The following is a 20,923-nucleotide window of genomic DNA, read 5'->3' as shown; positions in this document are numbered from 1 at the left end:
TAATCAGATGGGTGATTGGGGATGGACAGGTGGTTGATGTGATGGATGACATTTGGGTTTTGGACTTGCCGCTAAGACTCTGGCCTACTACAGTTAACCCAAAGTCTGTAAAAGGTCTCAAGGTATGCGATTTGTTTCTTCCTGAGAGAAGGTGGAATGTTGATGTTGTTCAACGCTCCTTCGGAGATCAGTTGGCAGAGAGGATCCTGTCGATGCCGATCTTTACATAAGAGATCCCAGATAGGAGGATATGAAGAATGACCACCATATCAAAGGTTAGAGGCTTAGAGTCGGTGACCTTTGTGAGCTGTATAGAGACGACCCTACCATATTACTAGATGGAGGCTGAATCTGGAAGCTGTGTTCACCCTCAGATTACTCTCTTTCTTTGAAAAGTGGCATGGGACTGCCTCCTGGCTAGGGGTGTTCTCTGTAGGAGAGGATTGAGGCTCCTCCTTCCTTGCGTAGATTGTTCGTCGAAGGAGTCTGTAGCTCATATGTTATTCTAGTGGCCAAGGGAAGCTCAGGTGTGGAGGTAGTCTGGGGCAAATCTGACATTTCTGCAGCAGACGTTACCGACTGCAGCCTTCTTGGCTTTATTGAAGGAAACCTTGAGAAGACTAGCCATGATTCCTTAAGGTTTTAGGGCAACTTATATTGCGTACCATATCTGGCTTGCTAGGAATGCTGGAGTGTTCGAGAACCAAAGGCAGCATCCTGGGCAAGTGGTGGATAGAACCTTACTTCAAACAGCTGAGATCCTCCAACCCAACCCTACTGTTAAACATGGGATGGTAAGGGACATCTGAGACTCCCATTCGGCTCCTGCAGCAACTCGGACAATCCTTATCTTCTGAGGGCCCCCACCCTTGAGCATTCTTAAGGTCAACTTTGATGGGAGCATGTTTGACAGAGGACACATGATTGGAGTGGGATTTGTGATCAAGGATTCTGACTCTAGATTAATGGCAGTTGGGGGCAGGTGCATTTATGACACATCCATTCCTGAAGCAGAGTTGCGAGCTACATGAGAAGGCATCACTTATGCAAAGGCACTTTGAGAGCTGATAGCATCCAACTTGAAGGGGATTCGGTGACGGTTAGTTGGATTCAGATCCTCGGGGGAGGTAATGGTGACCATCCGCTGCTGCAATACATTCGCAGGATGGTGATGGGTTGTGTATCTTTCTGGGCCAACTATGTATATCGGGAGGTGAATAAGGTGGCCGACTGGGTTGCCTCCTACGTGGCTCGGCATTTTAGTAGTTGTTTGTGGGATAGCCTTAAAACTATCCCTTTTCAGTTCCGTAGCATTATATCTTCTGATTTACGTAAATGTACTCATACTAATGGAGTATGATTTTTCCATATTATCAAAAAAAAAAAGGATCTCCTTAGCACGTAACCGATATGCAACTAAACACAAACTTGCACTATCAATCTAGGAAGGTAAACCATACCCCAAGAAATCATAGCCATTTTATTATACGAATGTGGCAAATGCCCTCACACATTGGTAAGAGATGGTGGAGCCTACAAGACAAGCTGTAAAATTTTGTTTCTAAGAAATGTAGCTTTTGCCACCAACAGAGAGGCGTTTGTCGCACTTCTTGGTAGCTACTCTTCCTGTTTCTTGGTAGCATCCCTCATAGTAATTATAAGTGATCCATGCAAATCTTGCAAACTTCGGAAAAACATTATCCCTTCTTTATTTTTACTATTATATCTGCTGAAAGTCCTCACCAACGCCGTGTATAATATGTTAAGATAATGAGCTCTGCAGGATTTAAGGTTGATATGGCTGCCCAATTAAAAAAAAAAAAGCTACAATTGGTGCTAGACAGGTAGCATAACCATGTGGTAGTCCAATATTTTAGTTAATTGTTTTGTTTTAAATAGGGTTAAGTCGATAGCTAGATAATGCCACAAGAAAACAATATTAAGCAAATAATACAATCATAAGCTGTTAAACTATTTTGACTCCTAAGAATTCATGATTAGAAAAATAAAGGATTGATAACAATGATCCCAAATATTTATGGTTACCCTCAAAATCATCATAAGTGAAGATATGGTCATTCCAATTCATCTAGAGTAGAACGTATAAAATGATACATGACGAGAATTACAAAATAGTATTCACCTTTCTTTTTCCATCTATGCAAATACTATTATTCACACGACTTCTATATGCATGCCAATTACCGATTGCCATAAGAGATTGGTAGAGTCAGCAGCGTACATTAAAAAAAAAAAATTTAATGATCATACCCCTCACAGCTTGGAAATAAAGCATAGATATTGTTCTCAAAATCTCATCCCAATGTTTATTAGGTGGATCAGATTTACCATAAATCTAAAATAAAATTATTATACATACTTTTTTATTTTCAAATAAAAATATTAAATAAATTTATTTTATTTTAGGTTCACGATTAATTTGATCCATCGAATAATTTTTGGAGAGTCTTGTGCATTTGAAAAATTAGTCCGGCCGTATGGTACAAAAAAAATTGGTTTTGAGTCGAAAAAAAATGGATGCGATGCATAAAAAAAGTTTAAAAATGTAAAATTGCCACGTCGATGGAAGGTGGGTCCGGGAGGGATGGGCGCTCCAAAGCATTGCCGCACGGGAATAGACGCAGGCGCGAATCATTTGGAGTACAATAGAGTGGTCCTACGTGGAGGAGTAGATCTTCTTTCACCTACGTGGAATCAGGCCGTGCTGAGTCGGACGGTTTGATGCGCTCCCACGTGGAGCACGGCCAACTCGCACTTGGGATGGGGTGACTGTCGGTGCACCGTTCCGCGCCCGCACTTCGCGGTTGGCTCTTCCTCACAGCCCATAACGAACAACGACTTTGCTCTGGGGTTTTGGACTCTAGTTGCCGTCTTTAGTTCTCTTTTCGCACTTTGTTTATAATTAACCCTAGCTCAAAAGCCCTAAGCTGCTAGGGTTTGGGCACGTACTTTGTACCTAACAAATCATACCATGGGAAGATGCTATAAATTGTTGCATCAAAAGCTGACCCTAGATTTTTCTAGGACTTAAAATATTAAACCACGCATGGCCTTTCTCATGGGGTGTATCTCCTACTTACTAGCTAGTACCACTCTAGCAAGTTCATCTCCATCATGCCCTAATGACGACAAGTCGGAAAAAGTAACATCGTTCAAAATCCAAGGAGAGGGTGTAGATTTTTTTTGGGAAAAAAATCCTATTTGAGGACTTTTAGATCCCCGATACAATGAATCCATAGTGTGATGCCCTCCGCCCCCCCCCCCCCCCCCCCCCCCCCCCCCCCCCCCTCTCTTTTTTTTTTTTTTTGGTACAACAACTGGTCACACAACTCTAACATGAATACAACCAGTAGAATCAAAAAAAAAAAAAAAAGATAGCGTAAGGGTGGAGGAGCGGCAACAAAATATGTCCAAAGAACCTCTTTCGAGTGATAAACAACGAAGAAGACGATCCAGTCTGCAACCCTATTCACCTCACGATACACAACTCTAGCATAAGTATAACCAATAGAATCAGGAGAAAGAAGATGGCGTAAGGATGGATGAGTGGCAATAAAAGATGTCCAAAAAACCTCTCCTAAGTGATGAGTAGCGAAAAAGACGACTTAGTCTGTAGCCCTTTTTGCCCCCTGATACACGTGAGCAGTCTGAAATGAGCCACAGTCTCTCGCCATCTTGTGGATATCCCTAAGCAGTGGGTGGCCATCACCCCATCGATCCACTTTCTGAATCCACTCAATCACCGTAGTTGAGTCCCCTTGCAGGAAGATATTGTCAGCCCCTTGGAACATGCCTCGCATAGGTGATGCCCTTCCATGTTGTCCTGAGCTCTGCCCCTATAACTATCATGTCACAAGTGTGCCGTCCTCCAACAGCAATCAGCCTAGAGTTGTGATTCCTGATCACAAAATCCATACCTTCTCTATCTCCACCTGCAAACACGCTACCATCGAAATTTATCTTGAGATGGCCGAAGGGTGGGAGGCTCCCAAGAGACGAGTAAATTGTATAAGTTAACCAACTTAGAAAGTATGAAAAGAAAAATGATAATAATACTCTGTAGCATTTAGTTGCAGTAAAAGAAAAGCATGTTAGCTACAAAATGCAAGTTAAATTCAGTTTGAGTTACGGATCAATGTTGTCCGGATGCCAATTCATATAAATGATACATTATTTTCAGTTTTTTTAACAAAAAAAAAAAAAATCAGAAAGTAGTAGGTTGTTGACCTGAATGCCAAGGCTTAGATTCACAATTGTGAAGTAGGTAAGCGGATCCTTGGCAAAGCTGCCTTCGGTTTTTGCGCAATTAAAAATTTGTATATTTCATGCTGACGGATGGTGCTAGAGTGAGGGTTTCAATATTAATTCCAAAGTGGCGTGGGCATTGAGGGATGAAAGAGAGTGATAGCATACCTTACTCTCTTGTTTGAGAGTGTGAGATCATGGTGGAGGCATGTGCATGGAGCCTTGGAGCCCTGGTTATCTTTAGCAGTCTCTCCTTTTCATGGGTAAAGAAGATAGGGTGGGCATTTGGCGTTTGTTAGCCTTCCATCCAAAGAGCATGGGGAATGAGAAGAACCATCTTGCCACCTTTGTCTTTGATCACATTCCTAGATAAAGTTTAAAATTAGGGACCTCTAAAAGAAACATCCAAAGGTGGTGGGAAGAATGGTGGCAGTATCTGTCGTTGCCATTTTTCCTTGACTCTTGCAGCAACTACGAACCTCATCCCCATGTTTGGCCTTCTAGAATTCGGTGTAGCCTTGCAATTTAAGGTAAAAATTCTGGGGCCTCTTGAGGCACATACCGTGGAGGTGCACTCTCTGAAATCCAAACTCCAAAGCAAGCTCGACAGCAGGACTGCATCTTGTGTCATTCGACATTTAGACAATCATTGGAAAGCTTGATGATCACCATGACTAGGTCTTTACTGAGGAAAAGCTGGTGGTGCCATCAAACTTGTCATTGAATAGAATATGAAGATTCCTATGGATAAGGGTTTCATTCACGCGCAAACAAAAAAAAAGGGGGGGAAGAAGAAAGAAAGCTCGTAAAAAGTAGATTGGGGACTTCTTTGTAGCTTCCTAGGGGCCTTGCAGTTATTGTCAAGCTAAACTGTGGGATGCTTTGGAAAGATTTGTTCAAGTGATACTACTTTTTTAATACCTGTATTGGGTTCTCTCTTTTCTTTTCTTTTCTTTTCTTTTCTCATTGAATGGGTATAAAATCTTTTCCTTGAACGGATTACACCTTTGGTTGAAGACCTTTACCACTTAGGATGAGGGAGCTCTTTAATGAAATAGAAGTAGCTTGTGTTTTAAACATCGTTTCATGTACGCTTAGTAATTCGTCATCTTCTTCCCTATTAGAGTACAAACAGAAAAAAACACCATTTTCTAGCTTTCACATGAAGTTCTACAGCAGCATGTGAGCAGAAAATGTTTTACTCACCTAATAATGGAGTCATCAGATAGAGTTAATAACTAAATTTAAGTGCTAAAGACAAGGACCACGATCACTACTATTTAGAAAAGATGGCATGACCAGTATTAGTGATTAACTATTTATGTTCTCGGAATCAAATTCTTTTACTGGAGCATTGAAGCTATCTATTGTCTTTATGGAAGGATAGAACAGATTAATTTTAAAAATAATGGCTTTGAATTTTTTTTATTTTTTTTTCCGATGTAAAGATGGGGAAACCCATGGACCACCAGTCTTGCAGTACAGTTCTTCATTTTTTTTATTTATTTTGTCAAGGAATGTAGTACAATTCTGAAAGCAAAAGTGCTAATATATATTCAACTTCATAGTAGAGGAAGAACTGTAAATAGGGAAATTTTAGCAGTTTATGTTGGCAGAGTACTCCAATTGTAGCAGCGAGTGAAGCACTCATAAGATTTAGATCAAGTGGCTATCTTCCATGCCAAGTGATTTTTGCTAGTGTGAGATAAGAAAAAATACTAGTAAGTCTTTTTGCCATATTGGTTCAAATTCATCAAGTTGAATTAAACCTAGCAAAGTCGATTCGACTCAATTATATATCAGTAGGCCAGAACTTATATTATGAGTACAACACTGTCTTAGATTTTGATGACTCATTGAATTATTTCGATAATTCACTTCGGGACTTGACATAAATCATATATACACAATTTTAATTGCGATCACATGAAGTGAAGAAATCAGTGAGCTTCAGCTTTTAGGGTTCTGAGCATTGTTTTTAGTTGCATACCTAATGGTGTCTTTGTCTGTAGATGGCTATATTTTCTTTAAAATCTATACAAACATTAGTTGGTTAGTCGTATGATTTGGTCAAATCGGAATCAAAGGGTCTGTCACATGGGACATCATGGATAAGGATAGAATAACAATTTGGTGGTGCATTGCTTAAAAATCAGAGAGGAACCCACATTGATTTCCATGCTAATTAATATTATTCCTCACCTTCTCCCTTATTGACTCATCATTCATCAAATCCACATGAACCCTACCCCATTAGGAAATAAAATGCACATATGTGAATGTGCATGACCTCATCCCTCACTGATTTCATTCCCCAACACTTGGCCATCTCCCGAGGACCAGGTTCGGTTAATTTGGTTGGTCGAAGACCGTCGAGAGAGTTAGTTAACTGCCATGTTAGGCTTGCATGTGGCAAGATATATCTTTCTTGCATTGTGTAATAGTTAAATGCTCTAGAAAGCAAAAAAATAGCCTGCATCTACTTCGTTAGATTCTTCAAAGTTCTTGAGCCCTGAAATGTGTTTTTATGTGATGCATTGTGTGGTGGTGATTTTCAGGAAAAATATGGGCCTGGAGGTGTTCAGAGTCTTGACGTTGCTTCCTAGGTGCATCACATGATAAGCCAAAAAAAAATGAAAAATTCAAATTGTTTAGCAGATTGAGATATTATAATATATAGAAGTTATATCAATCCATAACTATGTACTCATTGTTTATATATATGGTATTTCACCTACCTTAAGGATATTTCCATGAGATCCTTGCCTGTTTGTTTTTGTCATCAGCGAAAGTAGCTCTCTCAGAAGTACTAATTTTTGATGCCATAAGTAATGGGTCCCTTTTTTGGTGATAGATAACCTGCTTAACTTAGTGGTTAGAGTATTGGTTTCATACGGCAGGAATCATTGGGTCTGTATCTGCAGACGACACCAAAACTAAGTATACTAAACATGCTGAACCAAAATCCTTTCCTTTGTATGAAACTGGAGTAGTAACTTCTATAAAGAGCAGCTAACGTGCAGATGCTTGCCATGTTCTCAGCAGTAAACAAAGATTGTCATGGAGTTATATTCTATATAGTGGAGGTTTTTAGGACTTCAATTCTCTATTAGGGTTCATTGTCTCTTTCCATTCTCATACTGCATTATTAAAGTATTGTGTCTTCAGTTGGTTCATGCACTGATTGTCACTGAGTTTTGCGTTCCCACATATATTGATGGCTCTATACAGGGTTACTAATTGGTCATTGAAGAAAATATTCTTCAAATGAACTTCGATGACCTATAAATTTGCAGTCTTATTCTTCGACAAATGGATTATTTTCACAATCATTCAAATTTAGTAAATGCATGCCCTATAATTGCAGACATATATCCATTTGTTAAATATTATTTACTCTTGTAAGGACATTTAAATTTTAATTAACAAGCTTTCACATGATACGATCTAATGTCAACATCTAACGTTTGTTCTAAATACATAATTTACTAATATTTTGGAGGGAGCCCGTAATGCAGATAAGTAAGCCCGGCAATGAAAATTATGCAAATGATAGGGTGTTTGCTGGTTAGATTACGGTGAGTCAACATTATATTAGAACCATTAATATTTTTGTTTTTATTTCGGAAAAGGGTTAATTTAAACTATCATGTTGCAGTGAGTTCCTAGTACCTAGAATCTCAAGTACTAGTGATCTTATAGGGAATCTTGTTATTGAAATAAAGTGTATAGTCACTTGGCAAATCACGTTCAAGCTGAAGATTGTCATAAAACTTGGTACCAACTCCTTAAAGGGCCTAATGAAGATGATGGATGCTCTGCTGAAAGCTCTGTGGTAACTGGAAATTTTGGTATTAAGAACTGACTAAGATAGTTATTTAGACTGGAATACTTTTAACTTTTTCACAGTATGATGCTAACTCTGCGCTAAGGTAAGAAGGTTTAAAATCTCAATTTAGGAGGCCAATAATTGCATTAAGAGTTGTTAATAGGCCACCGATATTGTGAACTCTTCTTCTTAAGTTCTAGCCAAACTAGACAACATTCATGGTTTCTGCTTCCTAAATAATACTACTCTCACCTGATAAAATATTCAGGCTTTCAGTAATCCAGTGATCCTCGATATTTGAATCATGTCAGGTTCTATTGACCAGGTCTTCTAGTGGTAGCTGCAACTGTAGAATATGAGGTCCACATGGAATACTAATTGAGAGAGAGAGAGAGAGAGAAGAGTGGTCCTGAAGGCAATCAGTTTTAATAACATGCACTATTGTTTATTATGCTGGCCAAAGTCTAACCATGAACCTGTTAACAGCTCTGAGGTTCCATTCTGCCATCATCCATTGTCTTCAGTGTCTGAAATAGGTTAGAAAGGCAACCGGCCACATGAACCAATCATTACCAATCATGAAAGAGGTCCCACCTCAACCCTAATATTCTCTTTGAGAGTGCTCTGTAAAAGATGTGAAAGAACTACATATATGCCGTCAAGATGCCATACTGCAATGTTTTGCAGGCAACAACAAACAGTTCTTTTTGTGCTAAGGAACAACAAACAGTTCTTGGCAACATAGCCTTGCTTGAAGGATGTGGTTTAGGTCATGCATAGTGAGAATGTACATGTAAAAGCTATTTAATTAACAAGCTGTTGAATTTAATGATTGTTGCTCGAGGAGAAGGAAACTAAGTGATCCACGACAGGAGGAAAATATGGAGATTAATATCATAGGGGAAAATGGGAGAGAACTAATTAAAATAAAAAAAAGATAAAGATATATGAGAAATCCATCTCAAACAATACTACTTTTTTTTTTTGGTGACAATAATTTATAATGAAGATCCGTGGCTTTCTGTTCCCTTGTATATAAAGACTAGACAGGACAAAATCATGTTTAAGCTATTATCTGATAGGGAACAAGAACTTCGTATTATTGATTAAGGTAGGTTTAATTTAATATTGCGCAAACCAAATTTATTTAAGGCTTTTTAGTTGACTCGAACACTTGGTAAAAGTACATGTCCATACCTAAAGTTAATTTTCCTACAAATCGAAGAGCAAAAAAACAGCCAGAGAATTACCATGACCTATGACTGCTTTGAGATCAGGCAATTTGGTTATGATTCCAACTACTAAAAGAATTAAAAGAAGACAGAGGCAACATTCTTGGCAAGGAAACATGCTTCAAAATTAGCATATGTAATTAATGTCAGTATTCGGCTTCTTCACCCTGAGGATTAATTAGACTCCTTTGCTGCACTTCTGAAAAATGCGGATACCCTAATTTTTTTGTAAGAGAGGGAAGGAGAACTACCTGGTAATATATGGCATCAACCCATTCACAAATGCAAAAAATACTTTCAAAGGATATGGTAGGCCATGCTAACCCAAAGGCAAGGGCCAAAAAATAAATTGGGTCATGCTAACCCAATGGGATCGGGCCTGCATTCGGGCTCTAAGTCGGCCCTTTTTTCGGCTGGGGCACGGATGGGCCCGGACAGAGCCAATGACATTTGTGCCCAGACCGAAAAATAAATGGGCTCCATACTTAAAGCCCGAAGTCAGCCCAGCCTAACCGGCCTCGGGCGGGCCCGAGCCCGTTTCCAGCCTAAGTTGGACCAAGCAGCAAAACAGCCTTCAGGCCTCTATACCACCGTCCACGCTACTCCCCTTCCCAAAATCTTCACTCTTCTTCTCTCTTCTGCGTCTCTGCCTCTCTCTCTCTCTCTCTCTCTCTCTCTCTCTCTCTCTCTCTTCCTCTTCCTCTCTCTCCCTCTCTCTCTTCCTCCGAAACGATGCAGGTTTGCTGGAGGCGCTCCGGGAAGCGACTTCTTGATCATTATCCGGCTCTCTCTCCTTTCAAACCCATCTATCTTCTTTCATCCGACGGTAATCTCCCTCCTCGTTTCCTTCCCCTTCCCATCGATCTATCGTCTAGGGTTTCGAAGAGCTCAATTCTTTCTAGGGTTCCTCTCTTTTCTTGTTCTTGTCCATATTCATACTTATTTTTTAAAATATTTGATGGGTCTTTTTTACGAATCTATCAGGGTACGGGATCGACCACCCGCGGCATGTCTCTACCATTTCCGTTAAGGGAGCGGGGCATCTCGTCCGCAAGGGCACAGGTGGAAGGTCGTCTGTGAGGTAAAATTTGCCCTTTTATCCGCCATTTCTTTGTATTCTTTCTTGTTTCTTGGTTCTGCTGTCCCTAAAGACTTTGTTTTAAGAAATTTTGAAATGGGTAACCTTGGATCAAACTGATTTGGCCTAAAGCGTGATGATTTTTATCTCCTTGCTGGCTTGTATTGGATCAAGATTTGATCTTGGTGATGTGGATGGAGAAGTCCATTGCTGCCTGTTATGCACCGTTGATTCTGATTGGGCGGCTTATTATTGTACGCTGAGCTGCATTCTGATGTTGCATTCATTCCAAGATTTTCTTATTCTGTGGTGTAATTAATTTATGGGGTTCAACTTTTGATTCAAGTAATTGTAATGCATTATATAGATTTTTTTTTTTAGTTTTTTGGTTTGGTTATTTCGTTAGAAATTGGGTACCCATTTTGGCAGTGGAATCGTTGCAACGGTGTTTGGAGCTACTGGGTTTCTTGGTCGTTATGTTGTCCAACAGCTTGGTGAGTTCTGGAGAAGCTTATCTTTAACAATATAATTCTGTTCTGACTGATTTAACATGGACTTGATTCCCACACTTCTCTCTTCACCTGTCATGGCAATAGATTTGTGCTGTAGGGCTTGCCTCTGATACGAGTGAGTGGTAAGGATAAGTTATAAAGATGATTCCACCTATGGTGGATAAGGCATAGTGATTATGGATGTGGCAATAACGTATTAAGTTATGGATTGGTTTTGTGGGACCTGCTGTTTGAGCACAAAATTTGCTTCTGTTCCTGTCAAATGCTGACTTTTAAGTAGAAGATGGAAAGTTTATGATTTTTGCTTTCCAGTTCTCAGAAATGATGATCACAGAATTTGTCTTTTGCTAATGAGCAGCTAAAATGGGGTCACAAGTCCTAGTTCCTTTTCGAGGCTCTGAGGATTCTCACCGGCACCTCAAGTTGATGGGTGATTTGGGTCAGGTACTAAAATTAGTTTTAGTTTTCTTTGATTCGGTGTTGCATCCAATGGTACCTCTAGCTTATAATTTTGGGTTCTTTGCATATGTCACATCTATTTTTGTTTAAACTTTTATATCTGGATCATTTTTAGTTTTTCTTTTCGGCCTCTCAGATTGTCCCAATGAAGTATAATCCAAAAGATGAAAATTCAATTAAAGCTGTGATGGCCAAGGCAAATGTGGTTTTGAATCTTATTGGTATATATAATGTACTTTATATATGTTAAGATTATAAAATATATTTATGAGATGCATATATCTGATTGTTTTTTTCTGGTGGAAGGAAGGGAATATGAGACAAGAAACTACAGCTTTGAAGAAGTTAACCATGCCATGGCCGAGCAACTTGCAGTGGTATGTTGTTTCATTAAGTTTTTCTGATGTGTAATTGTACAAAATGATATAAATCACCAGAAGAGATGCTTAATGTTCCTCCTTAGTGATTTAGAATTTTCATTTTGGCTGGCAGAGTTGCATTATGTCAAGTTGCAAAAAAAATTATGTAATATTCTTGGTTAATGTATTGTGAATATCCATGTGAAAGTGGAGGAAACTTGGTGTCCAACATTCTCATTTATTATGTAAACACGGCCTTCCCAAATTGGGAAGTAAAAGCATAGAATTATATGTTTAAATTAACTTCATCGTATAATAATCAATCAGCCCCATTTTCCCTGTTTCCCTATCTCTATATTGTGTCTGTCTTGTTTGATGAAAGCCTAATCTTTCCATCAAATCAATCTCATCCACTTAAGATCCTTCTTGACATCCCCTTCAACAATCCATTTAAGTTCCAATTCCTTAGCTAGTACTTAATAATGCCACAAAATTTAATGTATCTGACCATCCAAAACCAAACTGGCCTATTTTCCAAAATTTTCAAGCTATATACAGTTCGGATCGGGCTGAGTGAGGTTGGATCAATCAACTAGCTTGGGTTGATTTGACAGTGGAAATGGATCAAGTGGACTCGGGGATGCGTAGAAGACACTCACTTTTCGGTGCTTGTCAACGGCTCTTCTACTAACTGGTTTTCCTCGAAGGTTGGACTTAGGCAGGGATGCCCTCCCTAGGAATGTGAATTCTATTGCCTTCCTTGCTTTCCGTGAAAAAGGAAGTTCCTCTTTTGGGTAATTAGTGAAAGCAGCAATTCCGATAGAAAGAGACAAACCTCATTCGTGGAATAAGACTTTTTCGCTTTGCAATACCATAAGCCTTATTCCTCCAATCCAAAGCGAAGCTCCGCTCAGCGATGATTTTTAGCTATTAAGGCACAGGGACTGCTTCTTTTGAAAGACTTTCCATAGCTCAGTACTGCCGTATTGACTTCTGTACTTTATATCTGGTATTTCTTTAGACCCGTCCCGCTATTCCTGAAAGTAGGAAATATACAACCTTTCTTTCTCCAGCGTATATTTAGGTTGGATTGGAAGCTCTATTATAGAATCGTGAGTTAAATGATTAAACTTTGAGCTCTTGTTATGGTTTATTTTGGGGTCCTGTTGGGTTAGGAGTCCAACCATGCAAACTTGAATTGGATTGGTTTGCCCAAGCATTCCACCCAGACCCAACCCAACTTGAAATTGGACGGAAAATTCTCAACTAAAACCCTTCCCAGTCAAACACATGTCACCAACCCAAGCAAACTATAACCTGTCCAAGTTGCATCTCTACTTATTACTTAACATTTGCTATTCCTTTGCTTCCTTTATTGCAGAGGTATTTAGGATTGAAAATTTTGAGTCACCAACCCAAGTTTGTGCTTCATGATCTAGGTAATTCTAGTTGTAGACAATAATTCACACCAGCTGGCTTCGTTATAGTTATAGAACAAATGACTAGGATTCAGCTCTATTACTTTGTCATATTGACCTTATAGTATCTATGCTATATAGAAAATAATCTCGTCAACCTTTACTGAGATCTCTTGTACATGGAAAAACACTGATATCAACCTGTTTATCCTATATCAATTAAGGTTGGATCCCGTATTAATTGATTGTGTTCGCTGCATTGAAAATAAATATGGGACAATGCTTGAAAATAAAGCATGAAACATTTCATTAGTCAACATGAATACTATCTTGTGGCGAGAAATGCATGAAACTGAAGGTTGCATTTGGTGTATTTGTAAGCCTATAGACTACAGCCTCGCCTGCAGCAAGACATCTTTCTTCATTCGTTTCGACTCTTTCGCTATTTTGCCATTGTTTTCCAAGAGTTTGATTTTTTTCCCCAAGGAATTCTTAGAAGGTCATAGTTAGCATGTTTTTTTTTTCTTTTTGTAGATAGCTTGATTAAATTGCTGGTCTGCACGGCATGATACATATCATGCCGGTGCCTTACTGACATGCAGCAGTGGCGTGCTGACAGACTGTCAGCTGTGCTCTGGTGCTTGCCACACCATTATGCCAGTTGATGCCAAATAGGGAACTCTACATATCTTGCCAGCTTCGAGTTGGCACCCTCTCGACATGCCATGTTCTAATCTTTGTTAATTAAATATTAATCAGAAGTTTCAGAAGCAACTGAAGAAATCCTACAAACTATAATAAATTAATTCAGAAGTAATATAATGAATCATCTGAGTCCAGAATGTTTTAACTATAAGTCGCCACAGGTTCATCCGGCATAACACTTGTTCATTTTTTCCCTTTGGGCATAACCAAGGATTTGCATAGCTGGCTCTTGCGTTTTATATTGCTCTAGGCATTTTCTTTCCCTTTTGTGGGCTCTGATTCTTGTTTGGTTTTATTTTCGTTAAGTCTTGCCTGATATCTTGAGTTTGCATCATGTTCGTACTCTTTTAAGGCAATTTTTTGCTAAATTTGCTCAATTTATTGCTTGGATGACAATCTAACATATTTGCAGTGGAATTAAACTGCTTTTCTACCATTTCTTATATGAATATGATTCTTTTTTTATCCTTTAACATCAAGCAGATTGCTAAAGAACATGGTGGCATCATGAGATTCATACAAGTTTCTTGCTTAGGAGCATCTTCATCATCTCCTTCCAGAATGTTGAGGGCAAAAGCTGCTGCAGAGGAATCTGTATTGAGAACATTTCCTGAGGTTAACTTCTTTCTATGTATTCCTGTGCATTTTTTTTTTTGCTCAATATAAGTTGCCTATATGTGGTTTTATATTGTCTACCCTTACAGTACTTGTTTAGTTGCTTTTGGGGGCTGTGAACAAATTGGAGAATATTTGGAGAAGCAACTTAATGTAATGGATTTTATATTAGATGTTTCATGTTTATCAAATTGTAAACTGTACTTATTATTTATTTAAAAGTCAAATCTACATTTAGTTTTGAATTGTGATGATCACACAATCAGACTTACGTGCTGGACTATATCTTACACAGCTAAGAGAATAGAATATTTACTTCCATTCTCAAAGAAGATTCATTTTAGAACTTTCATGAATCATGATACCTTTAGCACTCTAATTTTCTAAAATTTATGTCATTAATCTAGTAAAAGACATGGATGTTGTGGGAAAATTCTGCATAACTGGATGGTTTTCAGCGTCAATACGGCGTGGATGTCATATGACCATGGTCTTTATCTGTACAGTCCTAGTGTAAATGATTTGGGGTATTATGGTGTCAGCTTATTTTCAAGTATTGCTTGAAAAATAGTGGTTAAATACATGATTTGTTCCATCATTGTCATGGAATGGTGGAAATTGTGAAAATTACTGTCAAAACTTGTATGAGAATGTTCCCCGGGTTCTTCAGTGGCACAGTGATGGATAGCTTTTTGTTCATCATGTTGCATCAGAATCCTAGACTACTAAATGTGCATGCTTCGTTTTCAGGCCACAATCATGAAACCTGGAATCATGATTGGTACTGAAGATCGGATATTGAACATATGGGCACAATTTGTGAAAAAATGGAGCTTTCTTCCACTCATTGGTGATGGATCTACAAAGTATGCATGATTACATACTTATTGTTAGAAGTTGTTTTGGATTTAGCTACCATCATCATGGCATATAGTAGTCCCTCCCCTCCTTTTTTCCCTTTCTTTCCTGCACCAACATAAACCCCTGGTATACCTGCAGGTTACAGCTAATTGAAATTAAATTTGCAGGATTCAGCCAGTTTATGTTGTTGATGTAGCTGCAGCCATCATAGCCTCCTTGAAGGATGACAGTTCCAGTATGGGGAAGGTCTATGAGCTTGGTGGACCGGAGGTTTTTACTGTATATCAACTGGTAATTGTTGTGAAACAACTTTTATTTGCTTTTAAATACATTGGCAAATGTTGTAACCATTGAACGGTTATAGGAATTCTAAAGCCCAAAACAGATTTGGGTTAAGATTTGTTGGCTATAGTTCCCATTTCTTTGTTTCAACAATCAACAAGCACTTCTTACTAAGCTCTCAAGCATGTCTCAGGCTGAACTAATGTATGATATGATTCGTGAATGGCCACGGTATGTGAAGGTTCCTTTTCCCATTGCAAAGGTAAGAAAATGATACAGTTTGATAAATTTCTTATTTCCAAATCTATCACGACCTTTATAGAAACTTTTCAGGTTCATCATGAAGAATGTATTCTGTAATTTTGTTTCACATGTTAATAATAAAGTTGATTGTTTAATTGCATTTAGGTCTTTTATATGTGCTTTGAAGGCTATATTTCACCTCAAGATCAGATCTTGGTTGATTCCAGTTGTTCAACACAATAATAGACCATTGAAAAAAGGGGTCAAAGTGGTAGAGGGAGGAGGAGAGAAAAGATGGAAGGACTTGAAGATTTTGAGGGAAAATGAGGGGAAAGAGAGCGCAATTAGGCCCTTTGGAGAGAAGGTGTTTTCCAAATCTTTTATTATCATAAAAACATAAATCATACCAAAACAAGCACTCTTCATAGACCACTAATTGTGGGCATCAACATGAAAACAATGTTGTGTAGTCCTGAGAAGGGCTCTTCAAGGTATTTATAATAAACCTTCAATTCAAACTGACACAATTTGACTTTAAAAAAAAAGGACTCATAATCAACCTAAAAATCAAAAACCTAAAATACTGCTCACTTTCCAGCCTACCTATAACTATGGACTCTACAACTAGATTAAGCAATCCATTCCTTTTTAGGACTGTCTAAACTTCACACAAAAATAAATATGAGAGTGTGAATCTTCTTCTAAGCATCAAAGACTTTGGGTTGAGTTTTTTTTTATTTTTATTTTTTTGGTGGGGGAGGCGGTGTGAGGGGGAGTTGTTATGCCATTTTTGATTTTTTTTGGTTAACTGGTATTTTCCAGTTTAGCCCTTTAAGTAGCTGTACGGTTATAACTGACTTTAGGTTCCAAGGAGGAAGGAATGCCTGTTTGGAGGCTATGCCATTTTAATTTTCATCAGCATTAACCTTCTAACCTTTTGTTTGTTAACTACTGTTTTTTGCAGAAATATTTCATTTTACCCATTCCTATGTTTATTCCCTGTTTGTTACCAATAAGCAATGTGAGGTTGACTGCAGGCACTCGCATCTCCTCGGGAATTCCTTTTAAAGAAGGTTCCTTTTCCTCTGCCCAATGCAGATATATTCAATCTCGACCAGATCAATGCACTTACTGGGGATACAGTAGTGTCTGAGAATGGTTGGTATCATCACAAGAACATTTAATGGCACCACCACTCACTTACCCTGCTCACATGACCTTGTTTTCCTGCAGCTCTAACATTTAGCGATCTTGGCATCATGCCACACAAACTCAAAGGTTATCCCGTGGAGTACCTTATCTGTTATCGTAAGGGTGGACCTGCTTATGGCTCTACAGTCAGTGAGAGGGTAACAGGATCCGAGTTTTAGGCTTTGATTGGGGGAATCTTCCAGATCTTTTAATCGTGGATATATTATTAGCTCATTTTCTTGCCCTTGGCTGTTGCCAGAATGTTCTATCTGGCAAGAAACCCCAAATCGAGCGGAGATAGCCTCTTTCGCATCATCCTCTTGGGGTAACACCATTGGTTGATAAATAAGTGGGGAGGATGGTGGATAAATTATCATCGGGTTTCAAGTTTCTTTCTGAAAATAATTGAGATTTGCATCATGAAAGCCCTGCAAGAATTTACTTGTGGCTCTCTTTTTAAAAAATGCTGCCTTTCACAAACTTGTAATTCCAGTGCTCAAGGCCACCCATTTTACTTGTTCAGGTAATTTAAGGTTCCTGGAAAAAGGCAGGAGCCCATCTGAGGTTTCCCTATACCATATATGTGTTGAACTGCTTGTGAAGTTGTTTGCTCTTTATGGGAAGGATTGTCTTTTATGTTGTATGTGTTTTTCCTTGCCTGAGGAACCATCCTATCTATGACTGTTGGTTTGGCACCAATCTCCTATTTTTCATGAGGTGACGCGAGTAAAATGTTAAACAAGTTTTCATTGCGGTTAGTATATGCTGCGCATGGCTTTTGGCGCGGTCAGGGCACTTTCAGAAGTGCAGAGATGATGCGTTGCAGTTGGTTGGCCGGGTCATTCCGGGCGCGTGTCGTCGAATTGCCATCGTGCAGACCTTGAAATCCAAGTATGTGAAGGCAAAGCTGTCCATGAATCCAACAACCTCTCTCAAATGAAATCGAAGTTTATAAACCAGTCAAGATTAAGGTTTTAATTTTCATGAATCCACGCAGCTCTGGACTCTTGTGCATTTATTTCCATTTTTGTTCTAGTTCTCATCAAGCAAGTATTTCTTAAATGTCTAGATAAAAATTGTCATCAGTGAGTAATGCCGATTGTATTGTATCGACTTAGGGGGATGTTGATGTCCTCTTAGAAGGCGTATAGGTCGACACATTCCCGTTGCATGCCTACTGAGGAATTGAAGAGGAGAATGAGATTGGCAGCCACTTCTTCAACAACTATGGCCTGTGTGGCAGTGACCAGTGAACATCATTATGCGATGCATTGCGTTGTTGGTGATGCATGAGCGAGACCTGCGTGAGAAATTCGCCGGATGCACGGCTAATCACGTTTTAGTCTGTTTGGCTGACGAACGCAAAGCCTTGCGCTCGTGATTCGGCCTCATATTTTGCTTTCCAGGGGAGCTCGTAAAATTTTTTCCTCTGGGTACAAATCATCTTTCTTCACTCTGCGGGCACGCAGGCATCCGCACGTGTGCAGTAAGTAACCGTACTCCATATCCTTTACTATAATCTCTACGGAAGAATTTCGTTTCAAACAACTCCTGCTTCTGGAAAACAGATAACAATTAAAAATAAATCATAAACTTAAAACAAAAATGTTGAAGCCCAAATGGATGGTCCTTTGGGGCGCTCCGAGGACAGTGAGAACTGAAGGGATGTAAGATCAAATGAAATCAAGGTGAATGGGAGCTGATCAATACTAAAGTCAAGAAGTCTACTCGTTAAAAAGTTTCTGATAAGAGACTCTATGATGGTTAAGTCAGAGTAACAGTGCGGAAGAAAGAAGATTTATAGAGAAAAATCTCAAAATAAGTTTATCTGATAATCTCCGGATTTTCTTTTGATATAAGATTAGACATGCGTCTATTACCTCATTCAGCACTATTTGCCTACCATATGGTAATAGTCGGCTGTACGTCAACAACTTGGCAACAATCGTGCCGATCACAACTATATAACCAATCCGCCTGAGTAGTACATAGAGATGATCATGCCGACCATTCTCTAACTGCAAATTTGGTTTAATTGTTAGTTTTTATTACTTCGAGTAAAGCGGCACCTTAGAATTTGCTGAGGCCATCACCTCGGTTCAGACCCAAGTGGTTCAAGCCAAAATTAAGATGTCTAATATTATTTTAATAGAAAAACTCAGCTGTAAATTATTTTTGACTCGATCTCTGCGGCTAGACTCGGACGATGTGCCGCCGGACCTCTTTGACGAGCCGATCCTCTCGAGTTGGGAAAGAACCGGAAGATCCGGCTGTGCAAATCCCTGTCGTCCGTGTATCATACGACGGCCTGTGATGCACTGGGTCCCATACGACGCATTGGTGCAGCGACTCGGCTGTCTCGTAACACGCGGACGGCCGTGATTGCGAACTGGATCAAGTTCTGAAAAGCATCTGCACAATTTTATAGCCATGATTAAAAATCGCGTCGTCAGTGTGGGAGCCCAAAAGCTGAGCATCGTTACCGGTAAAGCGTCCTTAAAGCTCCGTCAGAATTCAGAAAAGATTTACTTTCCAAAAACGTCGGGCACCGCGTGGACCACCCCGATGAAGAGCCTTCCAGTTCAAAATTATTGAATTTAATTAATTATTTAAAGTCGCGCTCTGTCGTGATCAGCGCGTCAATCTTCTCCGGATCCCATGGAAAGCTTGGACCCACTCCCAGGATCTCCGCCGACAATCACCGGCGATGATCCGACGGCAAGGATCTCATCCCTCCCAATCGCGACGTATCCCGGCCGTTGGCCGTCGCCTTCCCTCGATTATCCGAGCTGGGGCCGCGACGACGTGCCCGTTATCTCCCGCCCCGCGAGGCATAACCTCCGCCCGGTCGGTGCGATCGATCGCCACTCCATCCTGACCGTCCGATTCAAAAAAAGAAAAAGAAAAAGGAAAAAAAATGCCGCGGCGGTGCTTAGCGGCTAAGAATGGGACAAAAACAGATCTTTTAAACGATCCAACGGTCCTGATTTTGACAGTTGGACCACTTATTCCCTCATAAAACGAAATTCCAACTGCCTTTTTGGGAGAATTTGCGAGAATACTTCCAATGTTGCGACCGGGCAAATTAGATGGACGCGACGTGCAGCTTGGAGCGCTTCTTAGCTGAATAGGTGGCAGGGCGGTTGTTCAACAAGATCCGTCCATTTTCGATCACACGGCTATCATGAATTGATTATTTTAAATTTCGTTCCTCTTTTTTTTTTTTTTTTTTGGTGAAAACGGCAATTCATATAGCTCTAAGTTGAGTACATCCAGCCATATCAAAATAAAGTAAAGAGTGCAACGTAGAAGGAATATCTCCTAACGATGTCCAAATGACCTCTCCGGAGTGCCGAGCGGCAAAAGAGGCGACCCAGTCTGCTGCACTGTTCGCCTCCCGAAAAACATGCGAAGCCTGAAAGACGCTCGACTCCTGAGCCAATCTCCGAATCTCACGGATGAGAGGATGATCATCTCCATATCTGTCCACTCCCCGAATCCACTCTATCACCACAGAGGAGTCTCCCTCAAGGCATATGTGCTCAGCACGAAGTACCCGCCACGCATAGGATATCCCCTCCCAGGCTGTCCGCAGCTCCGCACCGACTACGGTAAATCCCGGCGCGCGGCAACCACCGGCTGCTATCAAACTGCCGAGATGGTCCCTGATAACAAAGCCAACTCCTCCTAACACCCTGTCTGCCGACCTACTACCATCAAAATTCACTTTGAGATGACCAAGGGGTGGGGGTACCCAAGAGACTAAGGCGAACCTGAGCGCTGTGACAGCAGAAAGAGTACCCCAGGTGTCCCTGGCCATCTCAGAAGAGAAAGTAATAGCAGTGGGAGAAACCTCCCTAGCAAGACGCATGG

General features: G+C 39.9%; 1 protein-coding gene across 2 annotated transcripts; it reads left to right on the top strand.

Annotated features, from left to right (window-relative positions):
• The first annotated feature begins 9,925 nt into the window (after nt 1–9,925).
• LOC120104214 (NADH dehydrogenase [ubiquinone] 1 alpha subcomplex subunit 9, mitochondrial-like) lies at nt 9,926–17,693 on the top strand. Of its 2 annotated transcripts, none has more exons than XM_039114950.3 (12): nt 9,926–10,153; nt 10,312–10,408; nt 10,835–10,899; nt 11,276–11,361; nt 11,513–11,597; nt 11,683–11,753; nt 14,342–14,473; nt 15,224–15,339; nt 15,502–15,625; nt 15,810–15,878; nt 16,897–17,017; nt 17,093–17,693. In XM_039114950.3, the coding sequence occupies exons 1-12, from the start codon at nt 10,060–10,062 to the stop codon at nt 17,227–17,229; spliced, it is 1,197 nt and encodes a 398-aa protein (XP_038970878.3). In that variant the 5' UTR covers nt 9,926–10,059; the 3' UTR covers nt 17,230–17,693. The 2 variants fall into 2 exon arrangements, with proteins under 2 accessions (XP_038970878.3, XP_088568694.2); XM_088712568.2 differs by having other exon boundaries at nt 9,938–10,153; nt 11,492–11,597.
• The last annotated feature ends 3,230 nt before the right edge of the window (nt 17,694–20,923 follow it).

This window comes from Phoenix dactylifera, chromosome 16 (genome assembly GCF_051530095.1).
Source record: "Phoenix dactylifera cultivar Ajwa chromosome 16, Ajwa_hap1_PhDact_Kaust_v1.1, whole genome shotgun sequence".
Lineage (NCBI taxonomy): Eukaryota > Viridiplantae > Streptophyta > Magnoliopsida > Arecales > Arecaceae > Phoenix > Phoenix dactylifera.
Note: the sequence above shows the minus strand (reverse complement) of the source record. Positions and strands in the feature narration are given on the sequence as shown.

Coding starts and splice junctions, on each gene's coding strand:
- LOC120104214 (XM_088712568.2), top strand. CDS start 10,060: ATGCAGGTTTGCTGGAGGCGCTCCGGGAAGCGACTTCTTGATCATTAT. Junction 15,879..16,896: donor TTCCTTTTCCCATTGCAAAG/GTAAGAAAATGA, acceptor GGTTGACTGCAG/GCACTCGCATCTCCTCGGGA. Junction 17,018..17,092: donor TACAGTAGTGTCTGAGAATG/GTTGGTATCATC, acceptor GTTTTCCTGCAG/CTCTAACATTTAGCGATCTT.